The following is a 25,551-nucleotide window of genomic DNA, read 5'->3' as shown; positions in this document are numbered from 1 at the left end:
AGGACAGCAGCTTTTATGAAGGGAAAAAAATGAATCCTTCAGGATTCCTGCAAAAAGTACTGCATGATTCTAAAACCTGTAGGAATTGCCTGCACATATTGTCAATTTGTCCTGCAGGATTTCATAATTGCTACAGGATACCAGCAGGTTCCTGCAGAAAAAAAAAAGAAAATCCTGCAGGATTCCTGTAGGCTATTTTTGTAAGGGTTGGTTGTTCAAACAAGTTCGCGAATCAGAATAGAATATTTGGATGAACTGATCTGAGATCGATGCGTGTGTTGTGAAGATCTATCAATCCTCGAAATCATGATCAGCAATGCAACGATTGGCTGACGGCAACATCATCTGATTTATATTCAATTATCCATGTGAGCAAAATTACATCAAATTAGCAGTAAACCGTTTGTTAAATGACACGCAATAACCTTCCACATTTGTTGTGAGCGGCTTTACACTTTCATGTGTCAGTATTCGTCATGTATTTCAATGCATATCAATGTATTTAGTTCTACATTTAGAAAAGATTTTTTTTATAAAGCATAATCACTGGCATATTAACTGTCAAAACATGTTTATGACTGCATTAATGTATTATTTCTTTTTTTTTTAAAGTCACATATTCTGCATTATTATTAGCATACACAAATTGTACTAAAGCGATCTAAAAAGTTAATATCAATAAGTTTTCTCTTTGCACCACCAGGTGGCAGTCTTTGTACTTTCATTTCGAGGGTGCAGATTGCATAAGTTTTATTTATATATATATATATATATATATATATATATATATATATATATATATATATATATATATATATATATATATATATATATATATATATATATATATATATATTTATATATATATGTATATATATRTRTATATATATATATATATATATATATATATATATATATATATATATATATATATTTATATATATATATATATATATATATATATATATATATATATATATATATATATATATATATATATATATAAAACTTTCTTTATTTTATTAATAACTTTATATATAGTTAAAAATATTTACTATTTTCCCAAATGTATATAACTACTACTGTAAGAAAATATCAGAATTTGGTACATGTTTTCTCTATAATCTTTGCTTGAACTAAGCCGATCTAATCCTGTTTATATAAATTGAACCTGCTTCCGATCAGGTTTGAGCTAGCAGAACTGTTGCTATGACAACAACTCTCAGATCAGCTTTGAAGAACGAAACGATCCTGGATCGTGTCAAATCGTCAATATCCGAATCCAGCTAACTGAGTAATCCACGTACGAAGAACGAACCCCAGGACTAAGACGTTGTCTAGAATAAACAAGTAACAAGTTTTTGTTTATTATTATTGGTTAGATGCTTTTGCTATTCTGTTACAGTTTTTTCAATTATTGTGTTAACAGATTTAGAACCATGATACTTTTTTTTTTCAAAACTCTAGACACAAAACTCTAAACAGTCAACTTTTAACAAAGGCTTTCCAGTGTTTAAAACTTCACATTTTGCATTCATTTCTTTAGAGAAGCCTAGCATTTACAGGATCGTTGGTTCACATACTACAGCAAACCATACTTCAGATGGTCCGAAAAAGTGAAAATATTAAGTGAGTGGCAGTAATGTAGGTGTGATTGCCTTGTTGATGCCAGAGGTCAGAGGAGAATGGCCAGACTAGTTCGAGCTGATAGAAAGGCAACAGTTACTCAAATAATCACTCATTGCATCCAGGGTATGCAAAAATGCATCTCTAAACGCACAACATGTTGAACCGTAAGGCAGCTGGGCTACAACAGCAGAAGACCACACCGGGTGCCACTCCTGTCAGCTTAGAACAGGCTACAAAACGTTGCCTGCTCTGATGAGTCTTGATTTTAGCTTGGCACACTTTGGATATTTTCTTGGCCCATTAGTACCAGTTGAGCATCGTGTCAACACCACAGCCTCCCTGAGTATTGTTGCTGACCATGTCCATTCCTTTATGGCCACAGTGTACCCCTCTTCTGATGGCTACTTCCAGCAGGATAACATGCCATAAAGTGCAAATCATGTCAGACTGGTTTCTTGAACATGACAATGAGTTCATTGTGCTCAAATGGTCTCCACAGTCACCAGAGCTCGATCCAATAGAGCACCTTTGGGATGTGATGGAACGGGGAATTCACGTCTTGGATGTGCAGCTGACAAATCTGCAGCAACTGCATGATGCTATCATGTCAATATGTACCAAAATCTCTTAGGGATATTTCCAGTACCTTGTTGAATCTGTGCCACGAAGGATTAAGGAAGTTCTGAAGGCAAAAGAGGGTCCAACCTAGTACTAGAAAGGTGTACCTTATAAAGTGGCCAGTGACTGTATGTCAAAATATTGAAAGAACATGCAATGTTTTGAACAATGTAAAGCCTGTGTTGGGTTAAAAAAGTTACATCAAGGTTCTGAAGCTGGTAACCAAAAGATTGTGAAAAAACAAAACAAAAATTAGTGGTTTTAGTTACGTGAACAAAGCATCTCTGATCTCTGTGTGTTGTATTCAGTCATTTGCGAAAATGTGCAATTTTGTGAATGGTTTTGAATTTTGTGTCTAGAGTTTTGGGAAAGTGACGTCAGGATTCTGAAATTTGCAACAAAGTAATGATTGTAAAAACTGTAAACATTTGTTGGTCTATATGTTTTTACAGACATGTTTTTAAATATTTTAATTCAAGCACTTAATGCGAAGTGTTTGTTGTATTTCTTCATTTGCTAAAATGACCTTTATTTTCTGTTTGTTTGGCAGGTATTTTCGGTGTTGAGGCCATGGAAATGAACGTGTTTGAGGGAGATTCTTTAACTCTAAAGACAAACTTTATTGAAGTGCAGAAAAATGGTTTAATTGACTGGAAAGTTAATAGAACCCGTATAGCATCAGTCAATAAAGAAACTGGTGGAGTTGAATATACTGATGATAAGCTTGTCATGTTTGGTGACACACTAACCGTGGATCAAAATGGATTTTGCACAATCTGGAGCATCAGACACAGACACTACGGTGAATACGAAGTAGAGAGTATCAGCAGTGCAGGGACAAAGTCACAGACCTTCAGAGTTATTGTGAAAGGTGAGAACTTTGATTTCAATATTCTAATCTTGGATCATCTTTTTTTTCTTTGAAATACAAATTAAGCAGAATTTCATTCATTCATTCATTTTCTTGTCGGCTTAGTCCCTTTATTAATCCGGGGTCGCCACAGCGGAATGAACCGCCAACTTATCCAGCAAGTTTTTACGCAGCGGATGCCCTAACAGCCACAACCCATCTCTGGGAAACATCCACACACACACTCATACACTACCCACCCAATTCATCTGTACAGCATGTCTTTGGACTGTGGGGGAAACGGGAGCACCCGGAGGAAACCCACGTGAAGGCAGGGAGAACATGCAAACTCCACACAGAAACGCTAACTGAGCCAAGGTTCGAACCAGCAACCCAGCAACCTTCTTGCAGCGACCTTCTTGCTTCTTGAACAGCACTACCTACTGCGCCACTGCCTCACCCATTCATTCATTCATTCTTTCATTCTTTTCCTTCGGCTTAGTCCCTTATTTATCAGGGGTCTCCACAGCTGAACAGACCACCAGCTTATGTTTAACGCAGCGAATGTCCTTCCAGCCACAACCCAGTACTGGGATAAACCACTGATACACTCCCAGTCACACACACACTCGCACACTGAGGCCAATTTAGTTTATTCAATTTATCTATGAATTCAAGTTACCAACGTAACTTCATATATTAAGTGCAAGGGTTTCTTTAATAGTTTTTCCATAAACAAACTTTCTTATTGTGAATGTACTTCATACAGTATAAGCTGGAAAGAGCAACTGTGTGTTTATTTTCAGCATGTGCAATTACTGTTGCAGATTCTCAAATGACGTCTGATGAAGTAAAGTCAGTAGCAGCTACAGAGGGAGCAACTGTGACTTTACAAACTGATGTTGAACTCCAGAAACAAGATCTCATCCTGTGGAGGTTTGGAGCTGAGGGGCATCTCATAGCTAAATGGGATGTAGAAGACGGTCAGATATTGTACTATGGTGGTCCTGATGGGAGATTCAGAGACAGACTGCAGATGGAGAGGAAGAATGGATCTCTGACCACCAAGAACATCAGAACTGAAGACGCTGGAGAATTTAAACTGAAGATTGTTGGTGAAAGGAAGACCCTACTGACACGATTCAGTGTTGCGGTCTCTGGTGAGTTTTATATATATTTGCAGTCAAAAAGATTTGCTTACATTTGTTGTACACTAATAATTTAATACTCAGATAAGCTGCGTCCCAAATGGCACACTATACACTATGCACTCATGCACTATGTACTTATGCACTTACACACTCAACAGGGTAGTATATGTATGTAGTGGCGTCCCAAATGGCACACTAATGTTTTTTAACTAAGCGGAAATTCAAACCGTTTCCCAGATGACGTTTGACGGTTGCCAAATCATTGAAGTAAACGGCCGAATAATCAAATAATACCTATCGTGAGTATTGCCGCAATCACTATCGGGAGGCGCTATAATCACTCTCGTAAAAGAATTTTGCTTTCACCATCCAAATTAAATAAAGTTATTCAACATGTGCGTCCGATAGCTCCGCCCCTTCCGCTACGTAAGCAAACCTGCGGTCGTTGAGTGCGTGAAGTGTCCATCATTACACACTTCATTTTAGCGGCTGAATGAGTGCATCATCCGGGTAATTAAAGTGCACTTATCATTTTTAGAGTTTTCAGTGTGAACGCACTACTTACACTATTTATACTACAAAATGGCGTAGAATAGTGCATAAGTATGCGATTTGGGACGCAGCTCTAGTGTTCATGATGTTAGTTGACTTAATTAGTTGACTTTGTTATTAATTGTGTTCATCATTACAGTATCAGATCTTTATCAGGTTATATAGTGCTGATGTTTATAGTGTTAGGGCTCATTCACACAGAATGTGTCTTTGCTTCTAAAAGAGGCAATGGTTTAGATATAAAATAATAATAATAATAATAAAACTGGAATGTTTTATTAGTAGCAACTTTGAAAATAGTGCAGTATAAAGCACAAGCGTGTTCAGCCACAATTACAGAGCGCTTGCAAACTGAAATTTGCATCAGTTGCTCCGCCTCAAAGCTCTTCCGATTGGTCCACTGCTGTGGAACTGACAGTGATGAGCTGTGTGTGAAAGGTAAGTTTTAACTTGAAATGGCATTTAAAAAAATGCTGCACTCACATGCGCTGTGCTTCAAAAGACAGAAGAGTAATGGACCAATACATTTATCAAGCGCGTGTGCTGCATCTGCTGATCGTAATGACTGTCTTTCTTATTTCAGCTTCAGGGTTGTCTCCAGGTGGAATAACAGGGATTGTTCTTACTGTTCTACTGCTGGGAATTACTACTGCTGCTGCTGTATTGTACTACTGCTACAAATTAACAAAAAATCGTAAGTATTACCGCTGACACCATAACAGAATAAAGCTTTACTGTATAATAGTCATGTGAAAATGTATATTATGATCTTTAGTGTCATTATTTAAACTTTTTATCACAACTTTAAAAGTTCCTCTAATTTTAATCATTTCAAAAATGTAAATGTTTTTAAGAAATAACCATTTTAACAGTGTAACAGGAATATTTGTGTTGTTTTTATATTATTATTAATGTTGTTGTTGTTTTGATTTATTATTAGTCTTAAAAAGCAATTGGGTATTTATATATTTTTTATCTGTGTACATTTTTTGCAGGCAATAATTGTTATTAGAAATGTAAAATAGAATAGCTTTTTAATTATATGAACTAGAAGCATATTTATTTATTGCAAAATAAATAAATTAATAGTTTTAGTAATCAAGGATGCTTTAAATTTATCTTAAATCTTTTTATATTTAGGCAAATCTCACTATTTTAAACTGTTTGTTCAAAATACTTTATGGTATACTATTTTATCTTACTTTATCCCTTAACTAATAACAGGTCAACAATAACAACATTTAAATAATTTATAGACACATATATTACTGCAGTTATTACAGATCATTAATAAAGTTGTGCAGATGAAGAAGTGTTTATTAGAAGCTCGTAAAGAATCAGTTCATTCACTGATAATTCACTCTTTCCTTTTTTCTCTGTGACGCATAGATGACACTTCAGAGCACATAAAGCAACTGTGTAAGTATTGCTTCTGTTCCAGAAAGAACTAAACAAATGGCGTTAGTGTGCTACAGAGTTAAAATCATACTGACTTATGGTCAAAAATATAGCCTGCATGTATTGTATACATAACACAATCATGTGCAGTGGACTTCTTATTGCATATGGGAATCTGTACTTTCTGCTGTACATAAGCTTTAATCTTGATTTGGTTGTGAAAATGTTTGCATGCAGATTTCACACACACATTTGTATGTACTTATGAATGAGTCACACAGTTCTGTCATGTTCATCTGTTCATCTACTGATAATCTCCCATTTCTATATTCTGCTGTGACATGAAGCAAAGATCTCTGCACGACTACAGCAACTGGGTAAGTATTATAATACTTATGTAATATAATATATATGCAATAGGCTAATATAGAAAATTAGCTTTACTGTGTGATAATTATTCATTCATTCATTCATTCTTGTCGGCTTAGTCGCTTTATTAATCTGGGGTCGCCACAGCGTAATGAACCGCCAATTTATCCAGCCAGTTTTTACGCAGCGGATGCCCTTCCAGCCGCAACCCATCTCTGGGAAACATCCACACATACACACACACACTAATCTACGGACAATTTAGCCTACCCAATTCACCTTTACCGCATGTCTTTGGGCTGTGGGGGAAACCGGAGTACCCGGAGAAAACCCACGCAAACGCAGGGAGAACATGCAAACTCCACACAGAAACGCTAACTGAGCCGAGGATCGAACCAGCGACCCAGCGGCCTTCTTGCTGTGAGGCGAACGTGCTACCCACTGCACCACTGCGTCGCCCTGTGTGACAATTATTGTAATTAAATGTTTTATATTTAGTTTTTAATATTTATAAATAAAATTTCTCTGTTTCTATGTGCTGCTGTGACATGAAGCAAATCAACCAGGTAAGTATTGCAGTTGAAACAGGAAATAGCTTTTTTATTTGAAAATAGAGCTGTCACAGTAATGATACATACATTTACATACATATGCACTGTAAGATATGTTACTACAATTTGAAATAAGCTTTGTCACAATTTACAGTACAGTTACTTTGGTTAATAGTAACTATCATTTGACACATTTTATATGCATTTGTTTTGCTTTTATATATATATATATTTTTTTTTTGTGGAATAGTCCTTAATGTAAATTAAATGGCTCAACAGAAGAGAACTCCTGAGTTCTGAATAATCACAGTTTCTTTTCAGTGTTTCTGAAAACTCACTTATAATGTGTTTTCTATGTTTGTATGTGCTGCTGTGACATGAAGAGGTTGTCAGTGAAAGCGAAAGGCGTAAGTACAGCTAATACAGTATAGTTTTTTTATTGTTCAACTATAGTTTATGAACTAATTCTGTTAATTAGATTTTTTATTGTATTGTAAGTAAAATGCTGTATTTCTTCAGTTTCTCAGTCCGACCAGGATTTTGTAGCCAACTGATATTTTTTTGAGTATTTTAATTGTAAAAACATTACTTTAAATCATCTTTATGGTTAAATTAGGTAATTCTTAAAGGATGTCTCTGTAGTATGTATGTAAAGTTTTGATTTTAAAATTCCTCACAAATAATTTTGGATAACTCTTTAAAACTGCCCTTTTCAGGCCTTGATCCAAATTGTGTCGTTTTGGTGACTATCGCTTTAAATTCAAATGAGATTGTGCTCTGTTCAATGCCCATGCGTTATTAAAGTGACAGATTCAAAACAGGACTAACATTATCTGTGTGAAAAACTGAAAGTATCAAAAGGGACTAGGAAGAATGCAGTTTATGGAGACTCCAGTGTTTGTTTTAGCTTTCTAAAACTCCATATTTATAATCCTCTTAGTTGCTGACATTATCTTAAGCAAGTAAAAACTCGGACGGCTGCTTTTCACTCAGGGCTGTTTAAGCTAATCAGGGAGAGATTGTTACTAATGGGTGGAGCTTTCCCCCTCTGATGACGCGTACAAAGGGAGAATGTCAATCAAAGTTTTAATCAAGTATGATAATGTGTGTGTGTGTGTGTATATATATATATATATATATATATATATATATATATATATATATATATATATATATATATATATATATATATATATATATATATACATATTTTTTTTTTTTCTTTTTCTTTTACCTTCAGAGCATGGCTATATTCACACACTGTTGCCACACAACTGTTTAAACCTTTTATAGAAGTGCTCTTAAAACCTATTATGCAAAAATCACAGTAAGAATCACGCTTTCATAGCATTTCTGATTTGTTAATTCACTAATAATCTTTTAAATTCTTTAATTCTCTGTGCTACTGTTACAGATGACCAGATAACAAGAACTAAACAAGAACTCTGTAAGTAATAAAGAAAAATAACATGTTTTACTAGGTCAATAGATATGTAAAATGTTTTTTCATTGTTAGCATTTATAAATTATGTTTTTTTTTGTGTGTGTGTGTGTTTGACTTGGTAATCATTGTCCAGTACGAAGATGCATGATATTAATGTATAGGGTCTGAATCTCAGTCAGCTGTATGTGTACCATATTGTTTAATTATTAAAATATTGTTCAAACAAAATAAATCAACAGTAATGTCATGATTAACACAAAGCATCTTTAAAATTTGGTCACACACAGCATTACTGAAGCTCATGAAGGATCAGTGTTTCTGATGTCCATTCACTGATAATCTCTTCTTTTCTGTGTTTATATGCTGTTGTAACCTGAAGCAAAGATCTCTGAAGAACTAGAGCAAATCTGTAAGTATTACAGCTGATACGGAAACACTAAAATTTATTTAATTGTGTGTGAAATCTAAAATTACAATGTTTATTTTGCTGGTGCACATTTTTATTGTTTAGATGGCCAATTAATTAAGTTAATCAACTAAAAAAAGGTTTGCTTCTTTAATCTTCAGTAAAAATCTGAGCTTTTGCTTCTGTGTTTGGAGTAGCGTCTCTTCTTTGAGGATGTCACTGACGCTTCAGCTACAATATTTTTAGCCACGGCCCCTTTCAGCTAGTTTGCTATGAGAGAATAATGTGTTGAAAGTAAGCCCCGCCCCCAAATCAATATTCTTTTTCTATTGAAAGTACATCAACATGAACATTGAACGTATTACAACTAATACAGCAAAAAATGACAAAATGACTTCATTCTGCTACAGTACAGAAATGTATTCAATTAAAATGTTGTGTATCAACATTTCTTAACACAGGTTCTGCTTGTGACTGATTTAATAGTTTATAATAATTAGTGTTTGACTGCCTAGTCATGAGCTGCATTAATATAAGTAAAGTTTATTTATAAACTAATTTGGAGAGAATCACGTGCTTATGATTGATCACAGCTGGTCCTGCATCAGCTCACAACTGATTCACCAATCAGATGATCCCTAACTCACTTTAAATAAGTTCTATTATTTCAATAGCTCCATCTTAAAGAATTTCCCCCACCCACCCCTACTCGCCCTCCTTTCTAGATACGCAACATGGCAGCCCAGGGATTAGCACTGTTGCCTCATAGCAAGAATGTCTCTGGGTAAAGTCCCTACATTTCTGTGTGGAGTTTGCTCATTCTCTCCGTTTTCGCATAGGTTTTTCCCGGGTAATCCGGTTTCCTCCCACAGTCCAAAAATCTTGCAATCTAAGAAAATTGAAGAAACCAAATTGGCATCATAGTAAAGCTCTTAGCAATTCATATATCTCTTCTTAGCCATCCCTCAGCCATCTGTCATTAACCAGAAATAAGTTGGGGGAGTATATCAAGATCTACCTGAGCTCAAACTCCTCTCTCGCCCTGCTAACAGGAGGGAGCCCAGGGCTCTCTACCGGGACAGCATGCCAAACAAGCTTTATAATCAATCATCAGCTAAGTGTGAACTCTTGATCTATGGTTTATGGTGTATTCTGCTATAGAAGCTCTCAAAATTAGTGATGGGTCGTTCATGATTGATTCATTTTGAACGAATCTTCAATATGACTCGGGAACTACGAGTCCTCTCAGGGAGTGATTTGTTCATCCGCGCGTGTGCACATTTGTGCAGGTAGTATCGTTAATTTCAAGTCTTCATCATTTCAAGTCTTCAGATCATATGCGTTTAGAGCCGGAAAAAGAATTGAACCGCTCACGTCTCAAGTCCTCTATCGGGTCTGAGTCACTACTCGTTCATCACGGGCCAATCATACGCGTTTAGAGCCGGAAAAAGAATTGAACCGCTCATCTCTCGACTCCTCGGGTTTGAGTCATTCTGTCACATAAACAACGAACGATCAAGGCTCGTATCGGCTCAGACTGTGCATTGATTAAGATTATATGTGACTGTCAGTGTAACGTGAATGAACCCCTGACATTTAAAGAGGTGAGCTGAGCAAAGAGACAACATGCCTTCATAGACAAAAGAGCAGGTAAACATTGTATTATTATTTATCCTTCTTATAGTATTCTAGTTATGACATATTTGTCGTGCAGTCAACCTTTTGGGTTAGTTGTAGATGTGTTTGGAAGCAATTCGTAACATTTTAATAATATTTTGGCAAATTGAACCAAATGAACGAAATGACTCAAAGATTTGTTCATCTTGATGAACGAGACTCAAAGATCCGAGTCAGTAAAATGATCCGAACTTCCCATCACTACTCAAAGTCCCCTAAATGCTTAAGAGATTTTGCACCAGTGTTTTAAAACTGTTGTCCTGCTGGCTTTTGAGATGTTATTTAGATCTGGACTATGTGATTCAGAGCAGTATTTGTGTTTGTGCTGTTGTATGTGCAGTTGCTTCTTTTATCTAAAGCAGGTCATGTAAATTGAAAACTGATAAAAGAAGTAATGAATTTTTGTTGGTTCAAAACTGATGACTTTACCCCCAGAGTAGAAAGTTAAAGAATATTTGTAGCTGAAATTGTGGCAAGTTAGCAGCTACTAGCAGTCAAAGCATATAGTTTTTCTATGCATATGCCTTTACTGCTAGTAGCTAACAATATCATAATATTACTGCCTCAGGCAAAATGTCGGAGGTCATTTCTGGTATTGAAAAATAACAGCTTTCTAGCAAGTAATTGCGGTACCACCTAAAGCGAACTATGTAAATCATATTATTGGCAGTCAAATCCAAAGGGTTTGTTGATAGTAAAGTGATCAGCAACAGAATCATTTTCAGTCTCTCTCACAGTTGTTTTAAATGCAGGTCTCAAATAAAACTCACCTCAAAATGAAAAGAAAAACTTAAGAAAAATCTCACTGACTCTCATGCATATGTGACCAAACTGTAATGCTTTAAACGTGTTTGCTGATCAGTATTTGTTTGTCAGATAAGGATGCTAATTTGCAAATCTAATCATAATCTTATGTTTCCTCTATTTCTATGTGCTGCTGTCCAATGAAGGCAAAGTCTTAAAGAACAGTTGTAAGTACCACCTCTGACACGGCAATGTTCAAATGTGTTGAGCTTCAATGTGCAACGACACACTTCATTCTAGAAATGTCATGGGTATGAAATCTTTTTTTGTTCTACAACACATCAATAAACGAGAACCAAATTTATTGATAATACAATATCCATAACATTGTGTGATTGATTTTGTGTGTAATTAAACCACATTTCAGAAACACTTATCACCCAAAACGTGCAAAAGGTTTCATGAACTGACAAAAAAAATTTGCATGATAATCAAGCAATGAAGGATCTGAAAAAAATGTAGTCTAGTTGAACATATTTTATAACATTGTTTTATTTATTTAAATGAGTCAGCGTAATCTGTATGTAAACATCAATTATGTCATGCGATTATGCATTCATCAGCTATTAAATGTGCTAAAAAACATGAAAGCGTGTTGCTTTTGCTTGACTTGCAAAGCAAACCACTTTGGAAATCAGTGGACAGTTAAAATGTTTTGTCTTTCTCTGTGCAATTATATAAATAATCATCAGAATGAATGATTTCACAATAAATACCAGAAAACATGGTGATATTTTAGGTCCATATTGCACAACATTATATGAAGGGTTAAATAACTTTTCTGTGTTTGAATTGGGGCAATAATTATTCAAGTGTTCGACTGTGCAGAATTGATTTGCATGCTATTCATTTACTGATACTTGAATCTGTCAAACTGTCCATTTTCAATAACTACATTAAGGCTTTTTTATTTCTTTATTTCTATGAAAAGCAAGTGCTGGTGAGCGACAGTCATGTAAGTGTTAACTAATACTCATGAGATTTTAATTTTTTTCAAGTGGACTTTAAGTGTTTGATATGTTCATTCACAGTGAAAAATTACTGAACTAATATTAACACATGCTTTACATTAACCACCACTGCAATTACTGTTCACACTCATTACTGAAATTGTTATAGATTTTTAATAAAGTATTCATAAAGCAGATGATGAAGAGCTTGTTAGAAAAAGTGTTTCGGATATTTATCTGTTCATTCACCGATAATCTTCTCTTTTCTGTTTATATGCTGCTGCGACATGAAGTAAATGTCTGTGAGGCAGAGTCACGTAAGTATTAGAACTTTTATTTTGATACAGAAGAGTTTAAATGAATGTGTTACCTTCCTAAAACCTAGAAATTTCTACAAAGACCACATTAATGAATTTAAGCAACACAGTCTTTTTGGAAAAGAGACTGTACATTTTTGAGAACTGAGAAATATGTGCTCGCTTGTACATACGACTGCATCTGATTTGTGAAACAAGCACTACAGGCAGTACTGCTAACTGCTTACCGACTCGGTGTGGAACATATTTCTGGTGTGACTGGTTTGCTCAGCAGCTCACTGTGAATGATGCTAGACTTGGGGGGTAGAGTGGAGCAGACCAGGGTTTGAGTCCAATAAAGGACTGTTCCAGAAAACTGGAAAAACAAAACCCAAAAAAAAGACACGTAAGGGTCAATGTAGAAGCACGCGGCTGTGATTTCTGTTCTCTTCTAGTTTGCTTTTGAAGAAGGATGGTGATATTTGCAGTAACATACACAGGGTCCTCTGGTGGATTTACTAGAAACGTGCCCAGTAATGTATTTGAGATTAGCTGCGTCCCAAATGGCACACTATACACTATGCACTCATGCACTATGTACTTATGCACTTACACACTCAACAGGATAGTATATGTATGTAGTGTCGTCCCAAATGGCACACTAATGGTTTTTTACTAAGTGGAAATTCAAACCGTTTCCCTGATGACGTTTGACGGTTGCCAAATCAGTGAAATAAACGACCGAATTATCAAATAATACCTACCGTGAGTATTGCCGCATTCACCATCGAGAGGCGCTATAATCACTCTCGTACGAGAATTTTGCTTTCACCATCTAAAATAAATAAAGTTATTCAACATGTGCGTCCGATAGCTCCGCCCCTTCCGCTATGTCAGCAAACCTGCGGTCGTTGAGTGCGTGAAGTGTCCATCATTACACACTTAATTTTAGCGGCTGAATGAGTGCATCATCCGGGTAATTAAAGTGCACTTATTATTTTTAGAGTTTTCAGTGTGAACGCACTACTTGCACTATTTATACTACAAAATGGCGTAGAATAGTGCATAAGTATGTGATTTGGGACGCAGCTATTGTCAAAAATGTATTCGGCACCCTCTAGTGGATTTGTGAAAACAAAAACTGCAAGAAAACGTAGTCCAGGGTACATATTTGTGGTAGTCCTGGGCGCATGTTTCCAATGAGCCTGGCTTATGTTTAATGGCCATTTTTGTGTATTTGCAGTTAAAAATGTTGTCCTTTAATTCAGTGCATTTTAGGAAAGTGCATTATTTTACTCTAAAATACACAATCTACCTTACTTTACTCTGTTAAACAGCGATTGGAAAATATTTAAAAAACAATTCATTTCACAGGAGGTCTAATCCTTTTTCTATATACATAAATGTGGTGAAATATTCAATTACGGTTGGGATTAGCCTGTGTTTATTTTTCCCAAAATGAACTCTGGTGTTCACAAATCACACAATTGATCTTATGGCAACTTTTTGCGTTTCTCTGTTTCTGTTGTGTGTGTGCTGCTGTCATGAAATCAGAGATGGTAGAACCTGCCAGTCCAAACCCTCAGAACGAAGATGGTGTAGAAACTGACAAGATGCTCGTCAGAAAACCCAACTGAAGTTCAACAAGAACATGAAAAAAGTGGAAAGAGTTGTACAAGGTAAACAGTTGTCTTTCAATTAAATATTTTTGATATAGACGGGACTAGGGCTGCACGATTCTAGCTAAATTGACAATCACGATTTTCTCTCAATTCTTTAAATGTAAAATAAAGGTTAATATGAGGAGGCTATTATTATTGTTATTCTCAAACATATGATAAAACAATAATAATGATAATAATAATAGGCCTCTGTGTTGGTTAAAATGCTAAACTTTGTATACACTTGGAATGGTGGACCTGAACAGACTTTAAATTTGCCCTGATTTTTAATTCACAAAAAATTGATGACATCAAAATACAACTATTCATAATTCTGAAGTTAATTATTATTATGTTTGAGATGTGTGCCTGTCATTTGTCATTGACTAGGTTTACGTTTACGTTACGTCAATAATTCGATTTTAATGCGATTAAGATAATACTCCGATTGTAAACAGCGATTTTTGATTAATTTATACAGATTAATGTCATAATCGAACTAAAGAGAAATCGAATTAAGACGTGTGGAGTATGCCGATTTTAGTCGCATTATTAAATGGCATTACAGACATGTAAACACCTTAATCGAACTATTACCGTCATGTAGGGCTTTTCGCTGCGTTTTGCGACAGGATAGTCCACACACACACACACACGCACACACGACTGTTTGACACTCTTTGCACCTACCGAGTCAGTGCAAACCGCAGACACCTGCACCTGAAATGCTGAGCTTTTTTTTCTGCCATTCAGCATGTGGTGTGAACTTCCATTAAAACAACTCTTCCAGCAGATCATAGTTGCATCCAATATCTTGTTTGTCTTAGCTTAATAGCATGATTAATTAGCAAGCTTAATAGCATGATTATGCTGGAGGTTAGAACTTGTATAATTGCCCAATAAACAGATCTCTGGATTCAATGGAATATGGATTCAATGGATCCAAAACACTTTTACTTTAGGACACAGCCATGTAGAATGCAAAAATGTACCTTCTTCTATACCACATCTCCAACGCATCACGTGAGTCCTTTATTTCTATTTTTCAATTTAGTTTATCTGAACTCCGTTTTGGATAAAATTATAATACAGATGCTGTAGAAAATTAATAAAACACCTACAAAAGCTTAATGCTTTTCTCATATTAAACCAAAGGCTTTTATCTTCATGGGTAGTTCCTGAAGACACTGCGAGTTTCATTCAAAGATATTAGATGTTCACAGACAAATCCATGTCACAATTTGATTAGGTGTACTTTTGATTTATTTACTTAAATTGATCAAACTTAATCTAACTTAAGGTTATAAATGTTATTTATTCGCACAATGTACTGATAATATCACAAAATGACTAATCAAAATCGTTTTTATATCATTTATCAGCTGAGCCAAACAAATGCATCTCTAAACTAGATATATTTACATGTTTTACATTTTAGTATTTACATATTTTACTATTAACAACAATATAGTGGAGTATTATAACAGTATATTTAACAGTATTTTGATAATAAGTCAACAATGGTTTTGATTTCTTTCACTCATAGCACTTCTCAGGACTCCACAAAGCAAATGACTGAATCAACAACTACAGAGATGTAACTGTTGAACTGAGCTGGATAAAGAGCGTGAGAAAGAGGGCAAGAGTCCACTTTAACTGGACACATCCATCAGTGACATCTTCAACAACAGAGCTCCAGCTATACCTAAACATACAATATGTGCCTGCTTTCTGTGTTTCCAGAATATTTCTGGTGAAATTGAGTGATCTTGAGATGAGGTCAGGCATGTGAAAAAAGTACTCAATTTATTATTTAGCTGAATATTTTCAGACAGAAAAATTATAGCATTAAAGTAAAATGAGATAAGATCCTTACACTACAATCATACACGAGAAAAACTACATATAGATTTTTTTCACCTCATTTAGGAAAAACACTAAGAAACTTTACATTTTTCCTATTTATTTATTGCTAAGAACTTATTTACTTTTGTGTTCACTTCGGTTTTAAAGTGGTCTGGTTATGGTACACTAACACTTGCATTATTTGGATTAAAAACTTATGTTCCCCAAATGTCCCCCCATTTTTGGCCAGAGAATGGCTAGATATGAGAGTCAAAGACCAGAAACACTATTCAGATTATGACTAAAGAGAATACAGTCGAATACTAATTTTATTATCTATCCAGCTTCTCTGCAGCTTAGATTTTTTTTGTCAACAAATATTGATAAGACATGTATACATTACATATGATTACATATTGTGTATGTGCTTAACTCTTGAGCAATGGCCAGGCTGACATACAGAAGCTAAAAAAGCAAAGTGGACGTTTCAAAATATTATTTAATTTAAGTAACATTTGTATACATGACAGAAATCATACTTTTTGTTATTATAGACAGCTCACTAAGTGTTCAATAACTAAACAATATGGTTTGTTTGTGTTATCAAACTTAGCAAGCTGTCTATTAGTTATGAAACATTTTTTTTCTGTCATGTTTGCAAACCTTACTTTCATTAAATCTTTTATTTTGAAAGTTTTACTGACAGTATTCCACTGAATGGCCGCCATCTTGTGGTGAGACGCAGAAATACATTTTGGCGCGCAAACTCTGTGTATTTTTGACATTTTCTAGCTGTTAAGTGTGTGTTGTGGGATTGATTGACTCCACCTTGTAACGTCTACTACAGCCTGTGAGTATAATTGTTCATTCTATAACATTTAAATGCAGGTTTCAAGAGCAGAATCCTTTATATGTGTGCTGTTGCTGTATATCACTATCTGTAAATGCATAAATAGCTAGGCCTTTTTATGGTTTTATAGATTATCTGTTTTGTTTTGTTTTTTAATAATTTTTACCCGTGTTCCCACATTAAAGCACTACTCTAGTAATCTGCAATAAAGCACTACTCTAGTACACTACAAAAAAGCACCCCACCGTCTCCAAAGATTATTTTGTTGTTATTGCTGAATGTTTAAAATGTTTTTTAAATAAATGTTAAAGAAGATGGATGGTGTGTATTTTATTTATTGAAATATGCATAATTATTACAAAAAAATCTATTGTCTGTATTGACAACTCAAGAAAAAAAGACAGCATACTCAATGCATTTGTGGCCAGTTCCCCTATTTTCATTTATTAAATAGCCCATAATTAAACCAATTCGAAATAGTTCAATAATTTCAACAACTTTTTTTTTACTAGAATGTCTAGACAGATGTGTTGCCTGTTGAAATAGTATTTAAGATAATATTTCAAACATCACTTATTCATCAAGTTAAATAAACTTTAAAAGAAAAGTTCACCCTAAAAGGAAACATGTCATCATTTACTTTGATTGCATTAAGCTCTAAGTATTTAATTTCTTTAATATTTTAAAATGAAACTATATTATTTGAAATATAACACTAGTTTTTGAGTCATCAATGTGGCAATAATTGTGGTTTAATTACTCATGTAAAATTTCAGTCATCACAACCACTTGTTCCCACAGCCAAGTTGGCCTACAGAAGTAACACCAATGACAAAACTTTGTCAAAAAAACTAAATGACAAATATTTTTTAAAAATCATTAATTTGTGTATTCATAAAGTCAAAATTGATTAATGTGGTCCAAGTTTAAATGTTATTTTGAGGCATTTTGATTTACCAAAAGAGGTTTTGTACAAAAATCCTTGATGTTTACATTTTCATTTTTGTTTGCTAATGCTTTTAATTTATCGGACTACACATTATTGACATCATAATGCAATGAAATTAAAATTTTATATGATTTACTTCAAAATAAATCTGTTTGCTATGACCTGACGGATTAGACTTAGCTCTGCCGTAGTGCATCATCACTTGGAATGCACAATAATATACATATATATATATAGTCGGCTTTTCAAAACAATTTGGCTATTGTCAAAAATGCTCTGATCTTTGTCTGACTCTTAACTTATACATTTGACATCTTGATCACAAAAACGGAGTGTTTACTTACCTCACAGTCTACTGAGACCTTTAATGTGTGGAATTGTGACGAGATTATTAGATTATTTTTTTGGCTTCTTTTGCTGATAATGCTCAAAGTCTGTAAGAGCGCTCCAATAAAAGAGCATTTAAACTGTGTTTCTATATTAAGCCGCAAGAGGGAGCCAAATCACTTTCATCTACATCAGAAGAGCCATATATTTCCACATTTTGCTCTACATTAAATTCAAAGCATGCAAAACAAAAAGTATCAGAGATTGGTAAAATATAGCGTATTTAAATCATTTCAATTGTATGTTTATATGTGTTTAACTACACATTTAACTATGAATGGCCTACAAAGAAGGATGATATCTTATGTTCCAGTGTTTTTATAACATCTACAAGCAGAGCGTGGAAGAGTTTCGATACACTGTGATGAACCACTAGAAAAAATACACGCATTAAGAACATTCACAACGTTTAAATAAGTATGATGAATGTATTGTTAGTGTAAAATGTTACTGGGAGGAGACCATTCATGACTCCATCTTAGGAAACACTGAGGATTTCAGTCTCCTTCACTAACGATAAAAACTAAAGACATTTAATCAGAGTTCAACGAGGAAAGTTAGCTTAATCTATTCTGTTGATCAAATATGCTATAGATCACTGACAAATATACTGAAGTTCACACAAGAGCTTTTACTGTCAATAAAGGTTAGCTATTATTCAAAATTTAAAAAACAGTATTATACTGTGATATGCAGTGGTGTAAAGTAACTAATTACAAACACTCCAATTACTGTAATTGGGTAGTTTTCTCTGAAATGTTAATTTTCTAAGTAGTTTTGTGTATTTTTACTTTCCCTTGAGTACATTTTTAGTGCTGTATCGGTACTTTTACTCTCACTACTTTCCTTCAAGCTGCAGTCACTACTTTATTTATTATCTATGGGGATTGGCTGAGTTGTCTTTTGATTCCTGTCCAATCAAATCACACAAAGAAGGTAAATCGCATCATGATAAACTGCCTTAAGACATGGGTGATTTATAATTGAAGAAAACTGTTTGGAAGCATTAAAAGTGTCCAAGATGATGTACAAAATCTTTATATGCATTGAGACTGTTTAGATGTCAACGATGAGAAGATGATGGATGTTTACTGTATGATGACCGAAACAGCCTTGAACCCTAGCAGGCACAAGATTTTAACATGATGTTAGATTGACGTTGTACTCTAACGTCACGGGGAGGATGCGTTTGTTTTGAAATAAAAATCGGGTTTACGTCAATGTCCGAAGTCCAACCTAAAACCAACTAAATATAAATGTCTAATGATGTAACAGCTTGACGTTGTGTGGATGTTACCACTATGACGTCTGTCAGACGTTGGATTTTGGTTGCCATACGTGACAAATAAATGTCAGTGTTTGAAGTCAATATGAGGTTGGTTTAAGATGTTGGCTTAACGTTTGATTTTGGTCACTTTTTAACAACCTAAAAATGACCAAATATCACTGTCGTTTGACATCATTATTATCAAAATAATGTTGTCTTTAGACACTGGCTGGCTAGAGATTGAATTTTGGTCACCTGACATCACAACCTAAATCTAACCTAATATTAACGTCTTCTGACTTTGTGTGCCTGCTGGGCAATAACTAGATGCACTACAGAATGTTACGTTTACACACATCCACAAATTACATGTAAATGCATCAGCTTTTAACAGCATAATACCCACTACTTACTGCTCTTGAGTACTTTTGAAAGCTCCACATTTTACTCCTACTTCTACTTGCACTACATTTTTAAGCAAGTAATAGTACTTTTACTTAAGTATGGTTTTTCAGTACTTTTTCCACCACTGGTAATATGACGATATTAACTTTTTAGGCCTACACTGTAAAATAACTATGTTCTATCTTCCGCCACTAGTTGGCGCTTTAGCAGTAAGTTTTGGATAGATACAGCATGCTGTCTGTATGCTGAGTTAAAATGACATAATCTGAATAAACATGATTATGGCATATGTACATCTATATAGGCAGGGCAAGTTTATTTATATAGAACATTTCATACACAGTGGTACTTCAAAGTGCCTTACATAAACAAGAATAAAAAAGACAAATAATAAAAATTATTAAAAACAGATAAAAACAGATTAAGATGTGTTAAAACAGGTTATAAAAGAATTAAAAAAGAAAAGAAAAACACAATAGTGCGATCTGTCGGACGTAGCATAGTTCTCATTAGTTCTCATTCAGTAAAGACACAGCTAAACAGATGTGTTTTTAGTCTTGATTTGAATGATAATGTTGGAGCAGATCTGGTCATTTCTGGAAGCTGATTCCAGCAACGGGGGGTGCAGTAGCTAAAGGCCGATTCACCCTGCTTTGACTGAACTCTTGGAATATCTAGTTTATATGAACCTAAAGATCTGAGTGGTCTGTTGGGTTTGTATTTAGTGAGCATATCTGTAATATATTGAGGTCCTAGGCTATTTAGTGATTTATAGACAAGTAATAATACTTTAAACTTTATTCTGAATGTAACTGGGAGCCAGTGTAAAGACCTGAGGACAGGTATGATGTGCTCTGATTTCCTGGTTCTGGTCAGAATCCTGGCCGCAGCGTTCTGGACGAGCTGTAACTGTATAATTAAAAAAAAAAAATATATATATATATTTATAATATGGACATTTTTCAATAAGGTATTTCTAAATGTCGCTGTCCAGTGCTAAAAACAAATTTTTCACAGCACTGGTCAGTTTCTACTCTTGTTTTCACACTTTATATTTCTTACCTATTTGCATGCAGAATACCAGAAATAGCTGCAGCTCTTTTAACTATTTTAGCTTCTCAGTCAGTTTCAGTTTAATCCTAAACTGATGTCCATTTCTTTTAAGCACATAAAACCACAATATAATTATAGTTAAAATGTCTCCACACTAATAGTTCTTGTATTGCATCTTCAGTTTATTGATCACACTGCAAAAAATGGTTTTCTTACTGAGAGTTTTTGTCTTGTTTCTAGTCCAAATATCTACAAATTCTTAAATCAAGAAGCATTTTCTAGACAAGCAAAACATATTGTCTTGTTTTAAGAAATAATATCTCAAAATGAAGTGAGTTTTTCCTCAAATCAAGCTAAATAATCTGCCAATGGGGCAAGCAAAATAATCTTGCTTTTCGATTTGTGATAAGATTATTTCTACTCATACTTTTCAAGTTCATACTTTTTGGTTGGCCAAAACTTCTAAAAAGCCTTTCTTTGTATTGGTCTTAAACAAAATTCCAGTTTTTCGAGATACTGAATTTGGGGTTTCTATTAGTTGTCATGGCTGCACAGTGGTGCATTGAGTACGTTCAGCTCTCCCTGTGTTGGCGTGGGTTTCCTCCGGGTGCTCCGGTTTCCCCCACAAGTCCAAAGACATGTAGTACAGGTGAATTGGGTATAGGCTAAATTGTCTGTAGTGTATTTGTGTGAATGAGTGTGTATGGATGTTTCCCAGTAATGGGTTGCAGCTGGAAAGGCATCCACTGCATAAAACATATGATGGATAAGTTGGCGGTTCATTCTACTACGGCGACCCCAGATTAGTAAAGGGACTAAGCCAAAAAGAAAATGAACTAATATTTATTAGTTGTCATCAAAATGAAAAGAAATAAACACTTGAAATATATGAGTCTGAGTGGAATGAATGTACACATTATACAAGTTTCACTTTTTAAATGGGATTAGTGAAATAAATCAACTTTTTGAAGATATTGTAAATATATTATCATTAATTATTATATAGTACAACTGAATATTAAGAAGATCTGAGTTTTATCGAGTATTATTAAAAATAAACTTTCCACTGCACAGGTCCATTTCTGCTTTGGTTTTCACACTTTATTTCTTACACACCTGTTTACATCCATAAAAAAGAAGTATCTTTAGCTCTTTTGACACTTAGCTCTGCTAAAACTGTGCTAAGATCTGGACTCAAGAAATAGTTTACTGTTATATTTAAAGCTGAAACATTTATAGCAGATGCTGCAAGTCCCGTTGGTTATGAGTTGAAGCATCCATTGTTTTGTTGACCTCTTAATAATGTTCTTTAAGTCATTCGTGAACAATGTTTACAACGAGAAAGGGTAAATCAGTGGTTCCCAACCTTTTTTTGGCCTGAGACCCCCTTTTCCTCTGGAAAATATTGTGAGGCCCCCCTCCACATTTAATGATATTGTCGCTCATATAAGTTTGCAGTAGTTATGACAAAACATGTTGTTTTCAAACAAACTGTATGTTTATTACTATATCTAGATATGTTTATGCACAAATAATAGCCTAATGTTAAATTTAAAGCAAAACATCAGTTGGCCATTTGTAACTGAATAACGTAAGCCTTTGACCTGACCTTTGACTTGGCCCTATTTGAAATTCAATAACAATAACTGTTTGTAGGTTGATAGGCGACCATCAACCAATTTCTCAGAGGATGACAAGCTGACAAAACATTGCTGTTGCTCTGATACAAGTTTTATTTATGGAGAAAAGTACAAAGCACTGCAGTGTTTGGGTGTTCTGTGTTTGTGTGAGAAAATTTGTCATACCGAAATGTAAATATTCCATACAAGCTGAAGCTGTCATTCTTGTCATGTGATTCACGGTGCGCTCCTCTCGAAGGATTCATTGACACGACACGGCATGATGTTGTGCGTGTAAGCCGTGCACCTCCATTGGAAACCACAAACTTGTGCAAACTCTAGAAATACATGATATGCAAATTACACCTAAAAGGTTGCCGTCATTTTTGATCTCCAGCAGTTGATCTTCTTGTACAGACATGGTGTATTCACCTGATTTTTTTTGATGCATTTCTTGGCAGTTTGTGGGTCATTTACTGGGCACCCTTAGCAAAGAAACTTTCCAAAGATGTCTGTTTCTTACTCATTTTGCTGCTAGTGGGTTAAAGTTGGGCGCTCAAGTGACTTAGATGTAACTGTGAGTTTACATCATTATTCAAAATAAAAGACTTTTCAAAATAAAAGATCATTCAGACTCAGATAATAAATAAAACAAAAATAATTAAAGATTGTTTTTGCAGCTTGGTACCAATCGCTCCAAGGACCAGTGGTTAAAGACCACTGAGCTAGGGGATCAAAAAAGGACTAACATTTACACGGGGCGTCAGCATCAACGCTTCCCATTCACCGACGCTTCCCATTCAGTGACGTCAAGCATTGACAAACTGCATTGTGGATCCGTCGGCGTTCAGAGGCGTTGCTCACTGCAGAAGTTGGGACTTGCTCAATTTTTCAAGCGCCGACAGAAGCGTCAGCCAATCAGAAAGCTGTATGCAAATACACCAGCTAGACAGTGGCCTATTGCTAACTGAATTTCATTGGCTGTTGCTTCTATGACAATCGCTTCAGCCCCAACTTCAGACATGCCTTCAGTCAAGCATAGACGCTGAAGCCCCGTGTGAATGGGGCGTAAGGCAACATGATCATTCTGCTAAGAAATGTTTTAAATATGACGCCACCCCCCCACAGAGCTCGTTGAGGCCTCCTTGTGAGCCCGGACCCCTCTGTTGGGAACCGCTAGAGATTATCCTAAAAGAGTAAACTTCTACCAGGAAATATCACTGTCATAAAGGGCTCATATCCAATTTGCATCCAGATGAATTGAAGGGTTCCCAGGGTTTCTCAAGTCATGTTTAAGAGATGAATGCACATGAACACCACCACAGAGACATTATCATGAGTAGGGAAACGGAATTGTTTTATTCAGTTTTCAAGGTGAAAGTGTGCAGAGAATTTAAAACTAAATTAAAGACACATCTCTTGCATCAGCATACACATACAACATAAATGCTTTTAAAATCCAAATCCTCGAAAGGATTGTTAGGGTCCATTAGGGGAGCCTGGAACACTTCCCAAAAGACATAATTTGATCGGCACCTAAGCTTATGCTAGTTTGTTTTTTCATTATTTCAAGATCTCCAAAATCTGAGACCAGGCCGTTTCCCGAGCAGATGCTGTGGCAGTCATGGAGGAATGGAAAGCATGAGACTGATTCCTGAAAAAAACCCAGTGACAGACAAATCTCCGCATTGATTCCATGGGCCAGTCTGAATCCTGGTGACCCACTCACACCTTCAGCTTCTTCACGATGGACATCCGGCATTCTTTAACCTTTGGTGCCTAGACTGCAGCTCTGCACAAGAAGTTTGGTCAGAGAAGAAATGGTCTTGCCCAACTGAGCCTGGTTTCTTTCAAGGGTTTTTCCTTCGCTTTCGCCAATTGATGAAGTTGTCGCCACTGGCTTGCTTGGATTGGGACTTGTGGAGCTGCTCATCGATGGAATTGCTCTTTAGTGTTTGGACTTTCTGTCATGTCCTTGGTTTGATCATCTGGGCTACTTGATGTTGTGGTGTTTGCATTGTCTATGTGTCTTTCCTTAGCACATTTTGTTTTGATCACTTGATACATGCCTTCTGGTAACTTTCTACCTCCCCGCCATCCTCCCATTTACGTTTTATTATTCTATTAAGCTAATGTCACTCACCTGTTCTCATTGATTCCTCTCTCAATTTAATCCTTTCCCGATCGTTTTTCTGTGTCAGATCATTGTTTTTGCTTTCCTGTGTGCTCAACGATCTCTCGGTCTTGTCCAGTCTGCTTTTTTTCCCACGAGTCCTGTCAAATCTGACTTCCAATCAGTTTTTGTGTTCTTGATTGTACTCTTCTCTGCTACCAGGCCTGCTCCCGTTTTGTACTGCTGCTTGCCTGCTTCTCCTCCTCGCTTCAGCAAGCCATCTTCCAGTTCTCACCTGCATGAAGCGCTCACTCTTCTTTACAGGTGTCTCGGCCTAGGATATGGCATTCTTCGGTCTCACCCCCTGTCAGGTGTTATTGTAATTAGACCCTTATGAGAAGACTTCCTCTATGGAGAAGTTTTTGTTCCTTGGCTTTTGTGTTTTTTAACACTTTTTTTTGTTCTAATTTTTGCCGTTTCTCCTCTTTTTATTTGAACTTTAGTCTTCTTGGATTGTTTCCTCTACGGAGAGTTTGTTTTGCTGAACTTTTTGTCTGGAGTTTATATATATATATATATATATATATATATATATATATATATATATATATATATATATATATATATATATATATATATATTTTTTTTTTTTTTTTTTTTCCCTCAATCTACTAAGTGCTACTGAGCATCTATTAGTTTTTTTTTTC

At 35.3% G+C, this 25,551-nt stretch overlaps 1 protein-coding gene across 16 annotated transcripts in view; it reads left to right on the top strand.

The window, feature by feature from the left end:
• Nucleotides 1-17,370, top strand: part of LOC100334619 (uncharacterized) — a 29,481-nt gene extending 12,111 nt beyond the window's left edge. For 2 of the 16 annotated variants that reach the window (XR_012397733.1, XR_012397731.1), the window contains exons 2-13: nt 1,186-1,350; nt 2,798-3,118; nt 3,925-4,257; nt 5,384-5,494; nt 6,190-6,260; nt 8,533-8,565; nt 8,942-8,971; nt 11,596-11,616; nt 12,381-12,404; nt 12,693-12,716; nt 14,250-14,374; nt 15,903-17,370. Coding sequence is in view for 4 of the 16 variants with exons in the window: in XM_073937241.1 (XP_073793342.1) it covers nt 2,798-3,118; nt 3,925-4,257; nt 5,384-5,494; nt 6,190-6,219; nt 6,546-6,575; nt 7,122-7,133; nt 7,502-7,525; nt 8,533-8,565; nt 8,942-8,971; nt 11,596-11,616; nt 12,381-12,404; nt 12,693-12,716; nt 14,250-14,332 (1,076 nt within the window). In the remaining 12 variants the exon portion in view is untranslated. Of the gene's footprint in view, nt 1-1,185; nt 1,351-2,797; nt 3,119-3,924; nt 4,258-5,383; nt 5,495-6,189; nt 6,261-6,545; nt 6,576-7,121; nt 7,134-7,501; nt 7,526-8,532; nt 8,566-8,941; nt 8,972-10,020; nt 11,701-12,380; nt 12,405-12,692; nt 12,717-14,249; nt 14,375-15,902 lie in introns of those variants that run through there. The other 14 variants (XR_012397732.1, XR_012397727.1, XR_012397735.1 and 11 more) reach the window with 11 other exon arrangements.
• The last annotated feature ends 8,181 nt before the right edge of the window (nt 17,371-25,551 follow it).

Source organism: Danio rerio, chromosome 22, assembly GCF_049306965.1.
Source record: "Danio rerio strain Tuebingen ecotype United States chromosome 22, GRCz12tu, whole genome shotgun sequence".
Classification (NCBI taxonomy): domain Eukaryota; kingdom Metazoa; phylum Chordata; class Actinopteri; order Cypriniformes; family Danionidae; genus Danio; species Danio rerio.
Note: the sequence above shows the minus strand (reverse complement) of the source record. Positions and strands in the feature narration are given on the sequence as shown.